The 24346-nt window shown below is 34.4% G+C and overlaps 1 protein-coding gene across 3 annotated transcripts in view; it reads right to left on the minus strand.

Moving 5' to 3' along the window:
• Window positions 1-776: 776 nt before the first annotated feature.
• The window catches only part of GFPT1 (glutamine--fructose-6-phosphate transaminase 1), a 59827-nt gene continuing 36257 nt past the window's right edge, over window positions 777-24346 (minus strand). For all 3 annotated transcript variants that reach the window (XM_072635324.1, XM_072635323.1, XM_072635325.1), the window contains 10 exons: window positions 23535-23698; window positions 20518-20613; window positions 18737-18834; window positions 14566-14686; window positions 13916-14073; window positions 6569-6683; window positions 6149-6276; window positions 4596-4763; window positions 2642-2803; window positions 777-1642 (listed from right to left, as the gene is read on the minus strand). In XM_072635324.1, the coding sequence (XP_072491425.1) occupies window positions 1598-1642; window positions 2642-2803; window positions 4596-4763; window positions 6149-6276; window positions 6569-6683; window positions 13916-14073; window positions 14566-14686; window positions 18737-18834; window positions 20518-20613; window positions 23535-23698 (1255 nt within the window). In that variant the 3' untranslated portion in view covers window positions 777-1597. The remainder of the gene's footprint in view (window positions 1643-2641; window positions 2804-4595; window positions 4764-6148; window positions 6277-6568; window positions 6684-13915; window positions 14074-14565; window positions 14687-18736; window positions 18835-20517; window positions 20614-23534; window positions 23699-24346) is intronic.

The following is a 24346-nucleotide window of genomic DNA, read 5'->3' on the forward strand; positions in this document are numbered from 1 at the left end:
CAGAGAAAAGTGCTGACCTACGTAGGCAGAATGAGGGGTTTCTGACACCAATGAAGTCACTAGTCCAACCTGTATCCCTAATTAACTTCAAGGTTATGTGTCTTCCACCCACCTCACTAGATTTTAAGTTCCCTGAAACAAGGGCTTTCATTTTTTATCTGTGTCTTCCAACATCTAGTACAAGATCTTTCTCATGCAAAACAGTTGCTAAAATGTTTATTGAAATTAAAATTAACCTCTTAGCAGTTTCCATTTCTGGCATTAAACCAGTTGAAGACAACTCAAAATTATTTATATTTCCTTCATTACAAATTTATCTCCCAGTAAATAGATATAGAAAACATAAAGAGTAAAATCCAAGAAATACTGAATATAATGCAATGTAAACAAACCCTTTACATATGGAAATAAAAACATGTCCAGTTTGGTTCAGTCCAGCCTTCTCAGTGCCATTCCAGATGAAGGCAAATCATAACTAAAGGAACTGCATGCAGTTCCTCTAAATTCTCTTCAACCCACGAGCAGCCCAACTGACACCAAGGAACTATAAGAGTTTGCACTCAAGTGTAGTTATGTCATTGCATGACTCTTCAAAGGGCTAGCAGAAGAGGCTGGCATTGGGGGCAGTTCCATGTTTTTGTGCTTAAGGGGCTCCACATTAGAAACACCAGGACTAATAACATTTGCAAGCATTTAATAGCATCCCTAGTCTGTATTTTCAAGAAGCAGTTAAATAAATAAGTCAGTTGCCATGAATACAGGACATCAATACCACAAAAATTTAAAACAGCTATATTTAGTTGGATAGACAAAGGAAAAGCATCTTCAGTCTGTGTGTATTGAATTTCAATGAAAAATACCACTGTATTCTGGATTTCCTATAGGCTACCTAAAAGCAGCTGAAATTTTAGAGCTAAACTATGAAAAGTTTACAAGTATGTTCTGTATGAGTTAGAAAAACCTGTTGTCCTAATAAATAATTTTCTCCTAAATTGTTACTACCTGTAGATTACAATAGGCAGCATCTTTGGGAAGTTAAAGTGTTAAATATTAATAAAATTTAGTCAATAAAATTTACAGTTTACAAATTTTACAAATAAAAACAAAACAAGTTTCAAAATAAATCAAAGCCACACATCTTTATATCTTCTTTAGTAAAGTCTGAATGTAGTTTCCAGGTATTGGTACATATCAACACTGGCTTTGGACAATTCAATAAAATGCACTATCTCATTGGTCTGAATGAATAAAACATGGCACAGGAAACACTATTTAATAAAATAAAACCCTTCTTCATAGGCTCAAAACTTAAGTCTTAACAATCTTTTAAAGAAAAATGGTAGTTTTAAGACCTCCTCCTGACAGAAATTTCATCATTTGAAACAACAACAACAACAACAATACAGGTTGGAAAAATAAGAAATCATTTTTACCCAAAAAAAAAAACCAAAAAACAACCACTAATTGTTGAAAAAATAATAATAGTTGATAAATCTGGATTTAATGAAATAAAGCTAGAAGGGGAGGATTTTAAAGATCAAGTTATTTGATACAAAAAAGCTTCTTTCACTGTTATCTCCATTATTTCAGATGTACTTTATTCCACAGTTACAGATTTAGCCAGATTTCTTGGGAAATCAACCTATAAAGAGAAGATAAAAATAAAAAAATATTAAAAATTATTTTCTAAAACAGAAATTATACACTGGCTTTTTTCAATGTTATCATAAATCCCCTCAAAAAAATCTCTTCAATGAAGGCCCTAGAAACTGTTCTATTTCTATAAACAAGTTTTCTCTTATATTAAAAGAAAAATTATATCTATTCATTAGAAATTATACAAACTCCTACAATCAAAAAATATAAATTTATCCTTAATCCTACATGCCCAATTAAGGCAAGACAAATTTAAACAATGTAATTAATGTGGGGGAAAAGAAAAAATTTCTAAAGTGTTTTGGCAAGGTTATTAGCAACATGATATCTAGTTTCTTCAGATGAAAGGAGAACATTTCCTTGTATCTGTAAAGTAAAATATGGTATTTTACTTATTATGAACCATTATGAACACATCAGGAAATACCTAAGAAATAACAGCTGATCAACTTGTAAACTTCATGTCAGAAAGTAATCAAATGTGCCATGTGATATTTTTCTACCAAAACATTTTTAAGGAAACTCAAATACTTAAATGGAATTGTGAGCTTATCAATCACAGATCATAGAGAGCTGATTCAGGGATGACTTTAACACTGGTTACCAGTCATCATGATACACACTTTCTCTATCTGTTCAAATATAATTTCATTTTTTGTGATAATACACAGTGCCACATCCAGTACCTACAAAATTTTTCTTGGAAAAAAATATTCAAGATGTTGTGAGAACGTATAAATGCTTTTGCTAAATGTTAGTACTGTATGAAAAACTTATAAAAATTTTATTAGAAGACCTGGTTCAAGTTCCACCTCTAAAACAAACTGACTGCGCGTGGTTTTTGGGCGAGACACTGACACAGTATCCCAAACAACTCTCTAAGGCTGTAAGTGGATAAAAACAGAAGTTTAGTCTAAAGCTGAAAAAGCAGTCAAGCAAACAAATGAAAAAAGATACAAACACTCTGTAGTAACTGGCCACTTACATCATATCCTCTCAGAACAGCAAGATGGAAAGCCAGCAGCTGCAAAGGGATAACACTGAGAATGCCCTGCAGGCAGTCCACTGAATGGGGCACCTTGATTGTCCTCTTAGTGTTCTTGATAGTCTCAGTATCTTCTTTGTCACAGATAATTACAGGTCGTCCCTAAAGAAAGATTTAACCAAAAAGATGTAACAATGACACTGGAAAACAGGACTTCTCCCTTCCATCTCCACTCTCCTCCTTTAACATGAGATTCATCTAACCAGCAATTGTGTGGTTGTCATTTAGTCGCTGTGTCCAACTTCATGACCATATGGACCATACTGGCCATGGGGTCTTCTTAGCAAAGATACTGTAGTGGATTGTCATTTCTGTTTTCAGTAAATTAAGGCAAACAGAGATTAAGTGACTTGCCCAGGATCATACAGCTAGTAAGTGTGTGAGGCCAGATTTGAGCTCAGGTCTTCCTGACTCCAGGCCCAGCACTCTATCCACTGAGCCATCTGTCTACCTGCCCAACTAGTAATTAGCATAAGTCAATAGTAAATTTTTACATTATTTCATAATAGTATAGTTTGTCAAATATACTGTCTTTCAAAATATGATAAACCCTAAAATAAAATCTCTCTAAAAGTAAATATGTGTGTGTGTGTGTGTGTGTGTGTGTGTGTATATATATATGAAAAACAGACCTACAAAGAAAAATAAATTACACAAAATTAAGTATTAAAAAACACTGTCCCATTTGGGAGAAACTGCCTCTTGACATCTCTATCCCAGGTATATTCAAGAAAGGACTGTTTTACTAGTTCTTTCCCTCAGATGGTAATGCCTCACCCACCAACTTTCATCCTTCGCTTGTAACACAGTATTTTCCCCACCATCTCCAACAAAGAATTCACAGGCACCTTAGAACTAAGAACAAATGAAAACTTCCCTCCCCAATTCCTTTATTGTCTCTCCAAATCCAACTGCCTTTGCCATCTTAGGCCAGCATTTAGGAGTCAAGTATTCTCTGAAAAGAAAGCTCCTATCACTATGCACTTTTGTAGGCAGGGAGCACTTGGCCTACAGAACTTCAATAGACTCTTCACGGCCAAGCTAGTCAATAGGGCTAACAAAGATTACTTTCAGAATTCTTCTTCCCCTCCTCATCCCTTTTTGTCTCATTTCACTGACAGAACACTCCCACATTCAGTTGAAAAGCATGGAAATTCTCTATAAGAACGAACACCTATGCCTCCCTATCCATTTGTGACTTATCTCCACAAAGTCACCTCTGCAATCTAGATAACAACATCAAAGATGCAAGCTTTGGGACAAAATTTAAATTCTTTAAAAAGGGGTAAAGAGGAAGAAGGGAATAGCTCCTAGGACAGTGCAATTACACACTGCAATGAGTTTTTATACAAACCAGATTTGGGGGAAAAGAGTGGCCTATATTTACACCAACGTGGTATCTCTGAATACTAACACCGAATAGCAACTGATCCAAATAAATAAAGTTGCATTTATTTCCTTAGGAAAATAGAAGTCAAATAAATTAAGCCATGTACACTCCCCTGATAATACTGAAATCTAAACTAGTAGCTTTCTTCCATAATAAAGTAAAACTGAAAAATTAATTTAAGGGCATTAAATTCTTCTAATAAAGAACTTCTCCAGGACAGCTAGGTGGTGCAGTGAACAAAGCACTGGCCCTGGAGTCATGAGGAACTGAGTTCAAATCCAGCCTCAGGCACTTGACACTTACTAGCTTGTGTGACCTTGGGCAAGTCCCTTAACCTCAATTGCTTTGCCTTCCCCTCTCCAAAAAAAAAATTAAGAGTCCTCCGGAGCTTTATCACAATGTAAAGATAACTGGTTTCTTAAAAATTTTGCTTTATTATCTAAAGCCTTCTATCGCCAAAGTGAATGAAAAAAATTAATGCAGCACAATTAGCATGTGACTTACCTGTCGAGCAACAACTTGCTGTAGAGCATTCTGGCACTTAGCGTATGTGTTATCTCTCATGATGATCATGATGACAGGCATCAATTTATCCACCAAAGCCAATGGGCCATGTTTTAATTCACCAGCTAAAATACCTTCTGAATGCATGTACGTGATTTCTTTGATTTTCTAATGGAAAAGAACCAAATACATTAGGCCCTCATTCAGTCTTTCCTCTCTCCAATTTTAAACAAAAAGAAATCTCATCACATCTGCTAATAGATGCCTCATCCTGTGTGGAGGCGACCGTAAGTTTTCTAAGGCAAGAGTCAACATGACTTGAACTCTGGTAAGTCATACAAATTTAGAAATATTTCAAGCATAGGCTCAGCTAACATATGCACTCCTGTTGTCAGAGGACTATATATACTAAGATTCAGAGAGTTTCATGAACAGAAAGATGGCTAACAGACCTAAGTGCTGGGAATACAAAGTAAGGCAATTAACAGTCTCTGCTCTCAAGTTCACAATTTAATGGAGTAGATAACATGCAAACAACTATGCAGAAATATGTACATGATAAATTGAAAATAATCTCAGTGGGAAGGCACTAAGCTTAACAGGGACTCGGAAAGACTTCTTGGAAAAAGTGAGACTAGAAGCTTGAAAGAAGCTAAGGATGTCAGGAGGTGGAGATGAGGAGGAAGAGTTCTAGGCACGGGGGATAAGAGGTCAAAATGAGTTGAGTAATAGAGTGTGACAAAACAATACCAGAAATTCCACCTACCTTAACAAATCCTACTTAATTTTAATCTATTATTCCACATTTTCTAAGGCCTGATGCATGCATTTATACCATAAAGATCTTTAAAATATTCCTATCCATTTTTAAACTTGGATACTTCAGACTGTCAGCATGGTAGAAATAATACAAAAATTGCAGAGAAAATACAATTCATTCAATTCCAGGACAAATTAATTACATAATTGCATCCGATATGTAATTTTGAATGAGATACAGGCTACTACTAATAGATGCTACATCCCAAAAGAATATTTTTTAGAAGAAAAAATAAAAGGGGGCAAGGGGTTTGCAGGTTTGAAAATCACAATGATTATAAGCTCACAAGTGTTATATAAGTCAGCTTTGTGGGGGGAAAAGTGTAACATATTTAAGCTGATGTGGAATTTTTACTCCAGATGCTCTATAAAAAACAGAAATAGATCGTATGAATGATGAGTAGCTGTGTCCTAAGACTAAAAGAAATGAAGTCTATATCAGCAGTAAGAACATAATTCAGCACTCATAAAAACTATTATTTCTATGACTACATTCTCAATTATTTTAAACAAAATTCATTATGTGAAAGTTTACTTTTTGCTTTTTTTTAGAAAGACAAATCTTATGACAATGTATTCTTGCTCAAAATATAATTCTACATTAAATACTTGGTATGTACTTCCTTAAGAGAAACCAAAGATATATAAGCACTCTGACAAGTTTTCAAATTCTCTAGTTCCAGATAAGTATTATTTTGTTAAACTGACTTCAAAATAAATAAGCAGATGCTTACTAGGGCTCCTTCCAGGCATGTAGCATAGTGATAGCCACGTCCCATAATCAATACTGATTTTTGATGATAAAGTTCTATGGCCAGTTTCTGAATTTCATCATCCATGCTCAACACTTCCTTTATCAAATCTGTTAAAAGAAAAAAAAGGGGAAAAAGTATGAAAGTGTAAGAAAAAGGATAACACAACTGTCCAAGTATATTCACAATGAAGAATTAGAAATAATTACATTAATGGTATGATCTGAGGAGGAAGGGATTTCTTTTACTGTGCAGCAAAATTTTATGGATTATTTTAGAAGCTAATTCTCCAAAGTATATGAGAATTTCTCAGAAACAAATTACATTTCACCCATCCTAGATAACAGAATATGGATGAAAGATTAAAAAAAAAAAAAAGAATAACATTTCACATTCACCTACCAGGCAACCCCTTCAAACCAAGCACTATTTCTTTGCGTCTTTCTTGCATTGAAATCCTATCATCACACATCATAAGGGCAAACATCACCAAAGATACAAATTGGCTTGTATATGCCTAAAAGAAAGAGAAAATAAGAACATTATTTATTATTCCATTTTAACAATTTGGAAAAGATTTATTTTTTTTAAGCTAGGGGAAAAAATACCTATGTAATCTGACATCATAAGATTGTTCAATGTTTCAGTACTAATAGAGCAGTAAACTAAGAAATAGAAAGGAGTTTGGTTGCTACTCCCTATTCAATATGTTTGACAAATCATTTTATCTGTCTGTATTTCAATTACCTCATTAAAGTAAAAATGTCTTGACAATATTATATTCATATGCATATGCAATGCATGCATGCTTTCTCTTTCCTGAGTCCTACCTTCTAACGTTTCCTCTAGTCCTGCATCTCTTGAGGCTTAACTCAAGGCATAACTTGAGGCTTAACTAATCTACTAACAACTAAAATACATGTAAAAAAAATTTCATTATCTTCCCCAAAAAAGTATTACTCAGCTTCTCCACAGAAATCAACAGCATTTCTTACCTTCACAATCAGTCATGTTTATAACATTCACGAAAAACTAATTTTGTCACTATATTATGATTTGTTTAGAAAAAAAAAGAGGCTAGGTAGTACAGTAGAGCCTGGAATCAAGAAGACCCAAACTCAAATACTGCCTCAGATACACACTAGCTGTGTGACACTGGACAGGACAAGTATGTCGCTTAACCTGTTTGCCAGTTTCCTCATCTGCAAAATGGGGATAATAACAGCACCTGTCTCCCAAGGTTGTTAGGATCAAATGAGATAATATTCGTAAAAGCACTTAGCACACTGAATGGCATGGAGTAAGTGCTATACATGTTATTATTATTACTCTAAGTGCTTAATAAATGCTTTTCCATTCATTCCTTTATCCTCCACCAAAAAGATAATCATAATTCTCCTCTCAAGTTACTGGATTTCCACAAAAGAACCCTTTCTATTTATTAAGCATCTACTACATATTAAACAACTATGCCATAGTTAAAAGATAAAATCAGACATACTACATGCCTTCTAGGAGCTGACAGCACAGCAGAAATTTTGAGAGATCCTGAGTATAGTAGAAGGATGGCAAATATAGTATTTCACATTAATCTTACAGGCAGCCCCTTCAAAGCAAGCACTATGTGAAGAAAGCATCTTTCTTGCATTGAAATGCTATCACTGTACATTACTGTACTAGCTGTACAGTAAGGAGAGGTCTGGTTTAGATTCTGCCTGTTAACACTTGCCAGCTGCATGACCACAAGACATTCCGTTTCATCATCTATAATAAATGGTGAGGCTAAACCATCCCTAACCTAACACAGGGAGAGCTACCGTGAGACTCAAATGAAACAATGTGCTCTTGTCGTTCCTGCAGTAGTTTCAGTCATGTCAGCCTTCATGGCCCCATTTAGGATTTTCTTGGCAAAGATTCTGGAGTAGTTTGCCATTTCCTTATCCAGCTTATTTGACAGATGAAGAAACTAAGGAAAACAGGGTTAAAGGAGTTGCCCAGGGTCACAGAGCCAGGAAGTGTCTGAGGCTGGATTTAAACTCAGATCTTCCTGACTCCAAGTCCAGTATTCTATTGACCGTGCCACCTCACTGCTCAAAATAACATATGCAAAATGCTTTAACTCTTAGGAGAGGTAAGATAAATTAGAATAAGGTAGCTGCAAAAGTAGTTTTCAAAGTTTCAGATCTCTCAAAAAAGGAGATTCAAGAAGAAGAAGTTCTCTTTCAGTTGAGGAAATCTGAACAGGGTCTTCAAGAACAAGAAGAATTTCAAGAAGGAATTCTTGAAATGGCTTCTAATTCAAACATGGGATGTAGCATTTAGATTTATTTGTTTAGTCTTAAGTTTTCAACACGCACTTCGATGAGATTGAGTTCTACATTTTTCCCTTCCCTTCCCTCCCCTCCCCCCCTCTCCAAGTCAGCATGTCTGATATATATATGATCCTATTAAACATTTCCACATCAGTCAGGTTGTGAAAGAATCAGAACAAAAGGGAGAAATCATAAGAAAGAAAAAACAAAAACAACAATAGAGAAAAGTGTATGCTTCAATCTGCATTCAGACTCCAGAGTTCTTTCTCTGCACGTGGATAGCCATTTTCCTAAGTCCCCTGGAATTGTCTTGGATCACTGTATTGCTCAGAAGAGCTAAGTCTAACAAAGTCAGTCGTTGCCCAGTGTTGCTCTTACTATATACAGCATTCTGGTTCTGGACATAGCTTTTTTTCAAAAGCCTTGGAAAATACCAGGACAAGATTTTTGATTCAATGTAAGATTAAAGGTTGGAAAAGTATTCAACTTGTGAAGAGGACTGGATATCAGGCTAAAGAATTTATACTTTGTTCACGTAACAATGACTTTTTGAACAAAATACATGCTTCAAATGGCTGTGTATTTCAGTCTTGTATTCTATCCTACTAAGCCTAATAATAACTCCCAAGTTCATATTTACATCCTTGTGTTTACTGGCCATACTCTGCACATTGATATGTAGGCTCCTACAGCCATGAGTATCAATTATGTTTTTGTTCCTTGGTTATTTTCTCCAGAAAATGACAGGAAACATCCCAATGGCTCCATGGCTCTTGATTCAACAGTTCCGTATCTGGGTACTTCTCTCACTATATTTTCAGTTTAAAGCTACCTATATCATAACAGTAGGACTCCAGAAAAATATATTCTTCTGTATATTCATCAGATGTAATCCATCTAAGGCTAAGAGCCCATCATCCCTCTATCTTAATTCGAGATCATCAAAAGAAAAACTAATTTGTCTTTGACAATCTTATTAACCATTTGTTTGCTTTTCGCAATCTATTTCTCCTAAAGACCCAAACTTCAACTGGAAATAATAAAGCACTTAGCATAGTACCTGGCACACAGTAGGCAAAAATAAATTTTTTTAAAGCGATAAAAGCACCACCTATCCCCATAAGGTGTTTGGTTTCTAATGTAAAACTTCAAGATCCCTTTCCAGGAAGATTCTGTCCAGGATTCTTCTGGTACTATTATTCAACCTCATACAAGTTATACCTCATACATTATACAACCTCAACAAGAAGTACCTATCAAGTGGTAGGTTTGATAAAGTTCATTGATAAAGTCAATGCTCAGTTCTGTCATGGAGAGATACATATTACTGTATACATATTATTGTACGTTGATAGCAATATTATCCTCATTCTCATTCTGTGGAATATGGAAAAGGACTCATAAGGTCCAAATCTACCAAGGGAAAAAAATCTATACTTAGCAAAAAGATTCAATGTTACTTGTCCTTCTCTTCTGTGTACAAGGCACAATCCTGTAAGTACAATGTCAGTAGTGCTAAGGTTCGGAAGAAGTAGAGGCTAGGGAGAAAACCTAAGCTATGCTGAAGGGAAGAATCAAAGAAGGTAAAAAAATTACTGTCTGAGGTGACTAGAATGATGATAACTGATGAGAGAGAAGGCAAGAGATCCTCTGACAAGGTGAATGACTTTGGATTAGAAAAGATAGTACAAATATGCCTCTTAGGAAAATGATTGTTCTAATTGTTCTTGATGAACTCAATACTATCTTTTGTAAACTTTAATCATAGTCCTTATGGTCTCTCTTATTCTAAGTTATATATTCCTGACGGTTCAATATTGCTCATTCATTGGTTCCAAATATATTATATTTGGTTTAGGCAAAACCTGAGTGATAAGGTAAGATTTTATAGCTAAGATTATGGATCCCTAGGTTACATATGCCATATCAAAAAACATTAAATGACACTAAGTATATCAACAGAATAGATTCTTCTGTTAGCTCATTTGTTTCCTATGTTAAACCTAACAATGGTGTTCATTTTTCTCACTGTTAACTACCTACTTTCAATCAAGAATACCTGTTCCCTTTTTCCATGCTCTTGTATATGTATACACATTTACATTTCTCTTCTTTTATTCAGCTGTAATGCCTTTAAGCTATAGCCTTCCTTTTCCTTTAAAAGGCCTCAAACTTCTTGTGCCACGATGGCAGAGCGAGGAAGGAATCCTCTAAAGTGCTCCCAAATCCCCCTCCAAACTAGAAAACTGCCTCAGAATTAGTCTAGGAGCAGGAAGGCCGCTTACCAGAACAAGAAAGGTATGTCTCACTGGGGTGGGAGGAGAGATAAGTCTAAATGAAGCGGCAACAGCTGCCAGTCCCACAGCAGAGGGCCTACAGCAACAGTCCAAGGCTGGGGCAATCTACTAGCAAAGTGTTGGCCCTCCAGCAAACCAGCAGCCCTCTAGGTAAGTGAGCAGTCTGTGCAGTACAGCAAGGCCACACCCCAATGACCCCACCGCTGACCAGTTGTAAAGACCACCCTGGAATGGGAAAACTAATGACTCTATAAGACAATAAAAACAAAAGTAAAAAAATAGAAAAAAACGTGAAATTTTTCCCTGGAAAAACATCTAGCAGAATTATTATACTACCTAAAAGCCATGATAAAAAAAAAAGGTCTGGATAAAATCTTTCAATAAATTATCAAAGAAAACTGCCATGATGTATTAGAACCAAATGGCAAAATAGAAATTGAAAGATCCCATTGATTACCACCAGAAAGAGATCCCAAAATGAAAACTGCTGGGAACATCATAACCAAATTTCAGGGCTCAAAATTCTAGGAGAAAGTTTTGCAAGCAGCCAAAGAAACAATTCAAGTATCATGGAGCTACAGTCAGGACTATACAGAATTTGGCAGCTTCCACAATAAAGAACCAGAGGGCTTAGAATATGATATACAGAAAGGCAAAGGAGTTAGGATTACAACCAAGAATCACCTACCCAGCAAAATTAAATATAATCTTTCAGGGAAAAGAAAGCAATATTTAATGAAATAAGGAATTTTCAAGCATTTCTAAATAAAAGACCAGAGCTGAATAAAAAAGCTGACCTCAAAATACAAGACTCAAGGGAAACATAAAAAGGTTAAAAAAAAAACAAGAGAAAATAAGAAATTCAATAAGGTTAAACAGTTTATATTTCTACATGGCAAGATAATATTTGTAACTGTTAACTTTATTATTATAAGCTCAATTAGAAGGAACGTAGACAGAGATTGTGAATACGAGGTGACTTGGTTGGGATGAAACCAAAAAACAACAACAACAACAACAAAATAAAGGGATGAGGAAGAAAACTGCACCGGAAAAAGGAAGGTAGAGACTAAATGGGGTAAAGTATCTCACAAAAAAAGAGGCATGAAAGAACTATTATAATGCAGGGGAAGATGGGGTGGCAGGGGTGGTGGGAAAAGCTTAAACCTTACTTTCATCAAAACTGATTCAAAGAGGGAATAACGTACACACTCAGTTAGATACAGAAATCTATCTTATCCTATAGGAAGTAAAAAGGGACAGAGATAGTAGAAGTGGGAAGGGGAGCTGATAAAACGGGGGTAAAATGGGGAAGGCAGTGGTCAGAAATAAAACACTTGTGAGGAAGCGGGGTTTTGGGGGGAAATAAACAAGCAAAAAATAGCATAGAAGGAAATACACAGTTAGTTATCATAACTATAAATGTTGATTGAGATGAACTCACCCATAAAATAGAATTAGACAGCAAAATGGAAGCAGAAGATAGAAAGAGACCATTTTCTTTTGTATTATGTTTTGTTTTGTTTTATGGCTTCTCCCATTCATTTTAATTCTTCTATGCAACATGCATTTAACAGGAATGTATAGAACTTATATAAGATTGTACGCTGTCTCAGGGAGGGAACGGGGAGGGAGTGGGGAATGGAGGTAGAGAGTGGAAAAAAAATCTAAGATATTATATGGAAGTGATTGTCAAACACTGAAAACAAATAAAATAATTCAATTTTAAAAAAAGATATATGAAGCAGAGAGATACACACAGAGTAAAGGTAAAAGACTGGAGCAGAATCTATTATTCTTCAATTGAAGCAAAGAAAGCAGGGGTGGCAATCATGATCTCAGAAAAACTAAAAGTAAAAAGATTGAATTGTAAAAGATAAAGAAGGAAACAGTATCATGCTGAAAGGTACCATAGACAATGAGGCCTCACCAATCCTAAACATATATGCACCAAATGGTATAGAATCTAAAAGATAAACATAAAAAGACAAAGAAGAAAACAGTATCCTGCTGAAAGGTACCATAAGACAATGAGGTCTCATCAATTCCAAACATATTTGCACCAAATGGTATAGAATCTAAATTTTTGAAGAATTACAGGAAGAAACAGATAATAAAACTGTATGAGTGGGGAACCTCAACTTTCCACTCTTAGAACTAGAAAAATTTAACCAAAAAAAAAAAACCCCAAGAAAGTTAAGGAGGGGAATTAAATGCTGGAAAAGTTGAGCATGAGAGATCTCTGGAAAAAATTAAGGGGAACAGAAAGGAATATTCCTTTTTCTCAGCAGTACATTGCACCTACACAAGTACTGAGTGTGTATTAGGACATTAAAACCTCACACAACCAAATGCAGAAATAGTAAACATACCTTTTTCAGATAATAATGCAACAAAAATTACATTCAGTAATGGATAATGGAGAGATTTAAACTTGCTGGAAATTATATAATCTAATCCTAAAAAGCCAAGTGGATCAAAGAGCTCATAGAAGCAATCTATAATTTCATTAGAGAAAATTACAACGAGACAACACCCCCAAATTTATGAGATGCAACCAAAGTAATGCTGAAGGGAACAATAATATCTGTAATTATTTACATCAATAAAATAAGAGAAAAAGCAAATCAATGAACTGGTCATGCAACTAAAAAAACTAGAAGAAGAACAGATTAAAAATCCTCAATTAAACACCAACTTGGAAATCCTGAAAATCAAAGGATTAATAAAACTGAAAGAAAACCACTGAACTAAAAAACAAAACTAGAAGTTGGTTTTATGAAAAAAATAAAAATAAAAATAAATCACTGGTTAATTTGGTTTTAAAAAATTAAGAAGAAAATCAAATTACCACAAATTACCAGTACCAAAAATGAAAGGGATGAACTCACCACCAATGAAATTGAATTGAATTTCCAACTGAATTAGAAAACTAAATTTAAATTCTGTACATCTTTGACTTTCAAACCCTTGAATCTTACACATTTGCCCTTATCTACTTCCTCTAAGACTACACAATTATTATTATGCCATCACATACATGTTGCCAAAATATTATTTGCTAATCACATTAAAAGTTTAAGAAACCACAATCTGTTCCTAAAATATTTTGAACATGAGAAAGAGTCAAGTCAATTTACCTTTGTGCTGGCCACACCAATCTCTGGACCAGCATTGATATGAACTCCACAATCTGTCTCCCTTGATATGGAGCTGCCAACAGTATTTGTAATTCCTACTGTTAAGGCTCCTCTCTCTTTACAATATCTAAGGCCCATTAATGTATCTGCTGTCTCCCCTGTTTTAAAAAAAAAAGTCCAACAAATATTTCCTTATACATTATTTTTGTGACATTAAACATTAATGGCAATTCACATTTGCACAGTGATTAAGGTTACAAAAGGTTATAGATGTATTGATTCATAAGTAAGTTTCAAGTGAACTCCTTAAATTATTATTCATTTTAAATAAATTATTCCCATAGAGTAAAGAACATATTAACATAAACGTTTTCATTTTTTTCCTTTTGAATCATCTTAAATTTAATTCTTTCTTAATGCTAAGTCCTTCTAGAATTTTTAAAAACCAATCAAGTTTTATGAAAAATGGTATCTACATTGATCATGTCATTAGAAATAACCATTGTACTTTTTACTATCTTCTGCCACCTAAATATGCTGCAATCATTAAGAATGACACTAAGATACCATCTAAAGTATTGTAATATTTGTCAAATATAAAATTCACATATATCACAAAAACTCCCTTTATTACTCTAAATGAAACATACCTGACTGACTGATGAAAAAGCAAACATCATCTCGAAAAACTGGAGTGTTTCTATCCAGAAAATCACTGGCAAGTTCCACCATAACAGGCAATTCTGTCAACTCCTCAAGAACTTGACGAGTCTATAAAAGAGATACCAAACAGTCATATAGCCTTCGCTGTTGTAAATATGCTTCTTTTCGCTTAAGGACTTAATAATTTATCAATTTATGAATCTTCTCTTCAGTCCTCAAGGTCCAAGCCCACACTTTTCCCCAATCTCAGCAAACAATTTTGTTTCCTAATTTATTGACAATAGGTCTAAAGCTAACGGAAAAATCCTTACTTCCTTTCACCTAATTCTCTCTCTGTGGTCTAAGCTATTATTTCCTCTTTCCTCAAGTCTCAGAGTGAGAGGAGGCCCTATTTTCCTCTGTGACGCTGCCCTTCATCAATTGTCTGCTCTTAATTGTGCCTCCTCAACCTTAGTTTCTTGACTTCTGCCTCTAAAAATGATCATAGTGCTCACTATTCTTAAAAACAATTCCCTTAATTCTGCTACCCACTCAAGTGATCATCTCATTTCTCTGCTATCTATCACTAACCTTTTCAAAAGTATAGTCACTTTTTCTTTTCACTTCCTTACTCAGTTCCCTGCAATCTGGATTCCACCACTCTAATGAAATTGTTCTTTCCCAAAACATTAATGATCTTATTGCCAAATTCAGGGGATTTTTTTTTCAGTTTTTATCTTACTAAGAATTTTTCTTCCCTCAGTTTCTGTGATCATTCATTTATCAGTTACTGAGTACTGTGTAGCAAGATAAAATGTTTGAGGTTTTGTTTTTGAATTTGTGAGACCTAGACCTGTGATTTTTGTGGTATAGGGCAGCCATTACCAAACTTTTGGAAAAATGTTCCTCTATAAGTAATAATATTTTGAGGAAACAACACTCCCACCATGTATACATTTATTTGTTAGCTATATATTAATAAAGTAGTGTCTATGTGTGTGTTTGTCCTTTACTGCCAAAGAAGACCATGCCATCAGAAAAATGACATGACTTGCACTTGACTTTGTTTTGAGTGAGGGAGGGCTGTGCAGGTCACCAGCCTCACTTCTCCCCCAGAGCCATCTAAATCCAGTGACTATTCATCAGGATGACTGAAGATGACCCTGGATGAGGCAATTGGGGTTAAGTGACTTGCCCAAGGTCACACAGATAGTGAGTGTCAAATGTCTGAGGTGAGATTTGAACTCAGGTCCTCCTGACTCCTGCACTGGTGCTCTATCCACTTGCACTACCTAGCTGCCCCAGTAGTATCTATAATACACATTTAAAAGTAGAAAATTTTTAAGACATTTTAGTTTTATCAGTGATACAAAAAAATCTTTTTGCTTGGGTGATGTTTGAATATTTCTCATTATTTTTTTTAAATCTTGGTTAAATACTTTGTGATAGGATGATTCAAAAGCTGAGTTCAAAGTTCAGTTAATTTCAGTGCTTTGCTTCAAAGGCTGTCAAAGTTGAAAAAGACACCTAACATAAGCATATCCAAACAGAAGCGCCTAATTAGGTGCACTTAAATCATACTTATTTTCCAATGCCATCAACCAATTATGAAAAGGTTTTTGTTGAAATTCAGTTGGTAAATTTGCAGCTACGCTGGTGTCAATCAAGTTATTCTAGCATAATAAATGGAAGGTATTGCATGTTTATCTTCTTAACAAATAAGATCAAAAACTACTGAAATTCTTCATTTGGAAAAATTTTAAACAGGATAGAAAATTATGCCTCCAAATTTTTTTTAAGGGAGAAAATTCAAGAATTTTTATAGACAGTACATGTATGTATGCTGGTTTTCACAAGAAAAATTTAGTTTCTAAACATCTTGCCAATTATGATGGCTTTATATTCTAATTAGCTAATATTTGAAGGCACAATACATACTCTGATGTTCATCACTAATACAAGCAATGCATTACTACTTCACATTATCATAATTTCATATATTTTTCATAGTATTGAAATTTCTTTAGCCAACTTCTTGTCTGACCTGATAAGTTTTTCTTTTGTAATATGGTGGCGGAAGAGACAGTACTATTAGAAGTATCAATTCAGCTATAGTCTTGTTCCCTTTTGTTCTCTAGGGATTAGTGTTATCTTCAATCTAAAGGCCCTTTGCAAGAATCTACTAAAGTTTCTTGTAAATTTTGTGAGGATTTGTTATATTACAACCAGATGTTGTTATAATAAATACTATTGTAATAATAAATAATAATCACATAGTACACATAAAAACTACAATATGCCAAAATAACACTGAAAGCAAAAAAGTGAGGTTTCCACTTCCTGGAAACTGCTCCCAACTGCAGGCCACTCACTCTTGCCTCAGGCTACCCCATGTAGCATATTTGATAAGTCTTCTACAGTATAGAGTACCCTAGTGTCAATCCAGAGAGTAAACAGGAGGGAAATAAGACAGGGTCTAGGTCTGTGATTTCATTAGTAGAGTGACCTCCTAGTGAAAGAGATCTAGGTTAGCACCTTTGTTTTCCTTATGGACCACTAGGATAGCATTACTTCTCTATAAGACAATTTCATTACCCTACAATTAAAAATATAAATTCCTTATCCTGGCAATTAAGACTCTCCACAATTTAACATTTAGAAAAGAAAGCTACTTTAGCTTCAACACACTTTTATCACATTTATCAATTTCTGTTTTCTTACTTACAAAGTTATTCGTGTTCAAAATGTATAAAGTGAATTAACCTTCCCTCCCCCTCCTCAGCATTAATACATACATCTCACAGTTTTGTATCTAAGGTTTTGCTGCTCTCTTTAAGTACACAGTTATATGAGGCTTATATGAGCAGTGTGTAAAATAAGAACTTTCTAATAAGGCAGAAAACCCTAACAATAATAACATGGGATTTTCCTTCTGGGCAAACTACCATCAAGTTTTTAAATATTTCATCTAAAAAATGACCCTCTGATCTTCTCTATTTTTGACATGCATCAATATGCTATTTTGTTATTTACAAATAAGCTACCCATGTACAAAATACATTAAAAGTAATGTTTTCCCTTCAAATGTCTAGGGATCAATAGTTGATGCTAAATTTTTATAATACATACTGATCTAGAGACATATTTTTAAGGGGGAAAAAAATATTCATGACTGGTTAATTACTCTAACTTTGAATATTTTAAAAATAGCATTACCAAAACAAAGATTAAGTCTGTATTGATAGATGGGTTGTTCTTTAAATGGAAAACTACTGCATTATATTATAATTGGAACAATAGGTTTTCTCCCTCTGCCATGAAGCAATAAAATCACAGGGACCACTGGAGCAGCTTCTGCTTCTGAAATAGTACGAGTACAGTCTTGTCTCCACTCAGAAGGAAGAACACCACTACTTCTCAGACTTTTTTTTTCTAGTTTTCACATCATACTGTTAGGGTAAAAATATATGTAAACTATCTACCTGCTCAAAAACAACAACAACAACACAAAAAACCTCATTAAAATGAATAGGATTGCTTTTGAAGAAACATTAATACATTGATATTTGATGTTCATCAACTATCATAAACCAATTATTTAATAGAAAAACTCCAAAAAATATTAATGTTGTAAAATACCAATTAGCAGTTAACTTTTACTTTTGAACAAAAAAACCTTTTCAGTTTAATGGCCTCACATTAAAAATCAACACTAAGTCAATCATCATTAGGCTAGTATTTCAACTTCTTTTTTTTAGCATTTCAACTTCTAATTAAAAATATGGCAAAAAGTTCTTACAAAAACCAGAATATATTTTTTTGAAAGTAAAAAGAGATTTCCTATCAGGCAAATCTGCTGAAGTTTCTTTGATTCTCAAAAGGCAAAGATAGAAAGAAAACTAAGGATTTTTTCTAAAGCAGTAGCCCTTCATGAAATCAACATTAGAGATTTTACTTCTCTGTAAGTGCTTCTAAGGTCAGTTTTTCAGGACTAAATTACCCTATGCTATTGCAACAGCTTGAAGCAGCTTTTAAATTCCTTATGTCAATTTCACTTTTGCAACAAATATGAGAAAAATAACATTACCTTTTAGCGAAGACATTTTAATGGCTATTATCAAAGAACCTCTGAATATACAATAAAATCAAATATAATTGAAATTTCAAGAAACCACTTACTGCAACACCAGCGTGGTAACTTGTTCCACATGCAATAAGGATCAAACGTCGACATCTCTGGATTTCTTTGATGTGATCTTTCAAACCTCCCAAATTTACTGAAATAAAGATTTAATCATATCTTTTAAAGCTTCACATTTGATAGCATTTCAGGATGCTATCCCACCACCCAAAAAGTTTTAAATGCAGGCCTGTCAAACCCATTTCCTCAGCTTACATAGCATTCATTCAAAAGCCTATGTAATTCAACCACAACTTATCTTTTCAGCTTTACTTCATACTGTTCCTGTTCCCCTTTACATTACAGTCAAACCAAACCAGTAACCATTCTACCAGCACACCCCCTCCCACCCTGCCCCACGCCTTTGATGTTCTCTTATGTATGTATATATATGCAAATGTATATGTATATGTACAAAAAAGTACTTACCTCCATGGTTCCTTAGGAAAAAACTACCCATCTTTTAAGGTTAGGATCAGATTCTCCTTCTACTCTAAAGCATTCACTGATTCCCTTTCCTCCTCAAGAATTATAGCATTTAGCACTTAGGAGAACCAGGTCAAGAACTGATACAATAATTCTAAGAAAATATAAGAATTCTGAGCAGTGAAGTGACAAACCACACTTTCAGAGCACTGATAGAGTCTGCTACAGAAACTCAAGATGAAAATGAGACATCAATTTCCAAACATTGCCAAGGGAGGGATTTATTATGTTATATTCTTCTTTTTATTTCCTTCACTGCAGAGGTGGGTGAGAGGGAAAAGAATATAGTGATAAGGCTGACCCCAAAAAGTGAAAGAAGGCCACTGAAGCATTTTTTTTAAATGCAGAGAAGACAAAAGGAAGCAAGAAACAGATAAGAAAGAAGGGCAACACTGAAAGTAATATGCACACAGATTCACAGTTTCAAATACAATCAATTCAAATGCTCATTTCATTGGGTGTTTAAGTTCAAAATTTTTTAAAATAATAAAATAAATAATAAAAATAATAAAATTAGAAAAAATGGCCAATAGCACTTTGTATCTCCCTTATTCAAGGCCTTTGTGTTCTAGTTTCAAGTATAGATCTCTATGAAATAGTTTGTAAGATTCTCGAGTATAGGGACCTTTATGTTTTTATCACATTTGCTAGTTCAGTAATTCTCAAACGTTGTGCCAGCACCACACATCCAAACTCCTCTTCCTCCCTCCATCCTCAGAAGTGCTCAACATCCTGCCCTGCCCTCAACTACAGTCTGTTGCCTCCTCACAATCATACTAAGTACAGAGGAGGAAGAAGAGAAAGGGATGGTGGAGGGGATTTGTAAAGTATCCCAACTTCTCTTAATAGTTATTTGTGGCTCTACTATTCAAAGTTCCTCAAATCTTTTAAAATTTATTTATATCCTGTGCTTACATCACTCCACTCCTTTAAGGAGTTCCACGAGCTAAATAACTACTCTGAAATTGTATTTCTTTTTATTTGCCTTAAAATTGCTTTAATCAAGTTTCACCCTCTCCACCCCAAGATTTCAGGAAGTGAATAAATGCATGTTTGTCTAAGTTCTAAAAATAAGTTCCTTGTGAGCAGTGTTTATTACATTTTTTTATCATTTTTATAAAATATATATTTAAGCACAGACTCCAAGGATTTTTTTTAAGAAATGAGTTTGTGCTTCACTGCTATACGGATTATAAAAATAAACAGAAAGCTTACTGGACTTTCATATTACCTGTTTCAACCTTCATAACAGCTTAGATACCTTTAAATAGTTAAGAAATATACATTTAATTACCAGTATAATCATCGAAGTTGACTCTTCCTCTCATTGTATTAACAACAGATTCAGGCTGCTCAAAAATTTCCTTCTGCATAAATGAACTGAAGTTGCCTATAAGCAAAGCAAATTATAATTATATGAGGACAATCTGTAAATCAATACACTAAGTAAAGCAAAAAGTATTAAGTTTCACACAACATTCCATTATTACTAATTAAGGGAGTCATATTTTGGTTAAATTTTTGAAAATTAACAAAATTTCACTAAAATTTCTAAGTATGAGAAGTAAGGGAGAGAGGAAGGAACCAGTAACAATGGAGCAAAATATGTAATTTCAAGAATCTAAAGAATTAGTACCATTTTCACTTTATGTAAAAATTCTGGAAGAAAAAGGAACTAGTGAAGTGGAAGATAAATTATTTTCATGAAAAGATACAGCAAAGAGATGCATTCAATAGTTGTCATTTCAAAAAAGGGTAGCCTTTGCAAATAAGTATGAAAATTAATCAATAAAAGACTTTCCTTTAATTTTTGGCTTACTTTTTTTGTGTGTAAACAGAGGATCTATAGTTCATTCTAAAAGAATTTAACCAAAAAATATTGGTACCAGCTAGTATTTATACATCACCACTTCAAATATTTTAAATAGCACTCATATGAAGCACCTTACAAATATTATCTCACAACAACCCTAGTAGGTAGGTATTATTATTATCTTCATTTCACAGAGAAAACTGAGGTATTCAGAAGGTTAAATGTCTTGTCCAGGTTCATACAACTAGTAAGTTATCTAAAGCCACATTTGAACTCAGGTCTTCCTGACTCCACATTCAATACTCTATCACTGTACTACTTAGCTGCCTCTATAAAAAATAATAGAGATAACCAACAAACCTGAAAAAAAGACCAGCAAAAATTTTTCTCTAATAAAAGTTTAATGAAATTAGTTTTAGATGATTACAAAGGATTAATATAGCTATCATCTTAAAATTTCAAAGCATTAACATCATTCTGATTATTACAGGCTATACACTCCCTTACTTTGTGCTTCACGGTTACAACAAATTCAAATGACAATTAATTATGTTACATCCCAAATATCAACTTATCACAGCCTATCACAGATGAAGACAACTAAATGCTGACTTTTAATTAGCTGCCTACGCAGTTTTGAGAATTCAGTTGCTTCCTTACATTCCATTTCTGCTACATGACTTACATATCTATAGGCAATCTCTAATATGTCAACCCCCAACTTACTTGTGAAGTAACTTCTAAAACAGATTTCTACTTTGCTGAAAGCTCATGACAGCTTGAATTTATTTACCTCCCCAAAATGCAGAGTGTTCTGACTACTACCCAACCCATAAGGCTTACAGGAGCCTCTCATTGCTACACAACAGGAGTAGAGAGAAACCCAACTCTCACCACACATTCTGCTCCCATTGCTGTGGTCATGGTGGAACAGAATATGATATAAAACCTCTAGTTCTTGCAACCATAAGAAAGTAATAAGATAAGTCTCTTATTTTCAAAAAGAAAGAAACAGAACAGAGTCTACAAACTGCAGACCAGTGAGCTTGACTTCAATTCCCAGTAAAATTCTGGATAAGATCATTAAAGAAATGGTTGGTGGATATTTAGAAAAGGAAGCAGTGACTGCAAAGAGCCAGTATAGCTTCATTAATAATGGGTTTTTGGAGAAGATAGAGAAATACAAATCACATGAAAATACAATCGGAGAGATTCACAACTAGCCAGATATACTTGAACCTGTGCTGTTTTAACATTTTTATCAGTGGCTTGGATACAGGCAGACATGCACACAATATATGTGCAGATGACACAAAGATAGAAGTCACTATTAACAAACAGAATCAAGATCTAAAAAAGAGCTTGGCAGAGTCTAACAAAATTAAATTCAATAGACCTAATTCTGTCTTGTGCTTGGATACTAAGGCATTTTCACATGTATAAGATGGGAGAAGCACAGATATATAGAAGCTGTTATAAAGAGGATCTGAGGGCTTTAGTGACCTACAAATTCAAAATAAATTAACAGTGTAATGGAGCAATGAAGATAAGGAATGATCTTGGCTTCATTTAGAAAAACACAGTTTCTAGAAGTAGGAAGGTAAGAGAGTCCCACCATTCTCTCTGCCCTTGTCAGAACTCTTCTGGAGTATTGTGTTTACTTCTGGGTACCATGGTTTAAGTGACTTGGTAAGCTACAGAATGAGCAAAGATGACCAATCAGGATGGTGGGACTTGAGTCCATGCCATATGAGGATCAGCTGAAGGAGCTGGGTATTTTTAGCCTGGAGAAAAGAACATTCAAAGAGGACCTGATAGCTGTCTTCAAGAATCTGAAAAGAAATCATCACACAGAAGTGTGAACAGAATTATTTCTGCTCATCTGTCAAGGGCCAACAGGAGTAATGGATGAAAGTTACAAACAGGTAAATCTAAGCTTGGTATCAGGAAAAACTTCCCAACAATAAGAACTATCCAAAACTAGAAAAGATCCAAAAAGTCTATCAAGAGATGGCAGGTGGAGGTCCTTAAGCAAAGGGCTGGACAAATAGCTATCTAGTACAATATAATGGGAAGTCCTTTTGCATATGTCCTGGACTAGATAACTGCTGAGATCTCTTCCAACTATCCAAAAAAATATGTGATTTTTGTCACCAAGACAGGAACACATTTTCCCATTGAAACAGCATTATAAATAGTTGTTGAGCTCTCCAGCAATGAAATACAGATATGAAGATACAACAAAAGTTAAATAAACTTATATATGACATAATACATTAGAATCAATCTATTCAAAGAGTATTTTGATTCCCTGTAGGTACTTGAAATCTAAACCCTATATATAACACTTTCAATCCTAAAATGCATTTCCACCCTTATCAAATGACTTATAAATGTACTCATGAAATATAATCCACTGGTAAATTGGTGACTGACATTAGGCACTTAGGAAATGTTTCTAGCTTTCGCTAAGGAAATAATAAAACAAAACACCTTACCCTTCATGATTTGCTGTAGTTCCATCTGTAGTGTCTGTACAGCTCGGCCAGGGTGATCTCCTGCTGTACGTTTAATTCGGTGAATAGAAAGACGACCATCCACCGCAGCTGCTACATCGTCATCTTCAAGAAAGATCACACGGTTGGTGTGTTCTATGACAGCACTAGAAAAATGTTAGGGAATTGGGATGGAAAAATTAACTATACCACAAGTGAAGTTTCCATCAGGACTATGCCACACTTTCTATCCAAAGAAGCAAGTTACTCATTCAACAAGTATTGATTGAGCATCCACAATATATAAAGTGCTAATGGGATCTAACAGAATATTCCATTTCCTTGAACAGTTATCTAAATTTTGGGTTTATACGTCTTATTTTTTAAAGTAAGACTATAAATTTCTTCCTTGACAGCAAGGTTCAATTTACAAGGAGACAAATTTCACCTCCATAAAAGGAAAACTTTATAACAATTAAGAGCTGCCCAAACATGGAAAGGAATGTCTCTAGGCTTGGTCAGTTCTCCAACACTGCTGAGGTTTAAGCAATGGTTGGATGATTATCTGATTTACCATAGCGGTTCCTAGTTCAAGTATAGACTGTACTAGATGTCTTTTAGGATTCTTTCAACTTTTGATTCTGGGATTTGATACTCTTCCAATATTCTACCACATATTTGCAATAGAAAGGTACACTGCCACTTTTCTAGTGATGTAGCCTGATAGTGGAACCATCACATTTAGTTACCACATTTGTACTTGATATGCTATGTGAGGAAATGTTAATGGCGCTACAATGAAGTTGCAAATATCA

The sequence above is a fragment of the Notamacropus eugenii genome, chromosome 1 (genome assembly GCF_028372415.1).
Source record: "Notamacropus eugenii isolate mMacEug1 chromosome 1, mMacEug1.pri_v2, whole genome shotgun sequence".
NCBI classification, from domain to species: Eukaryota; Metazoa; Chordata; class Mammalia; order Diprotodontia; family Macropodidae; genus Notamacropus; species Notamacropus eugenii.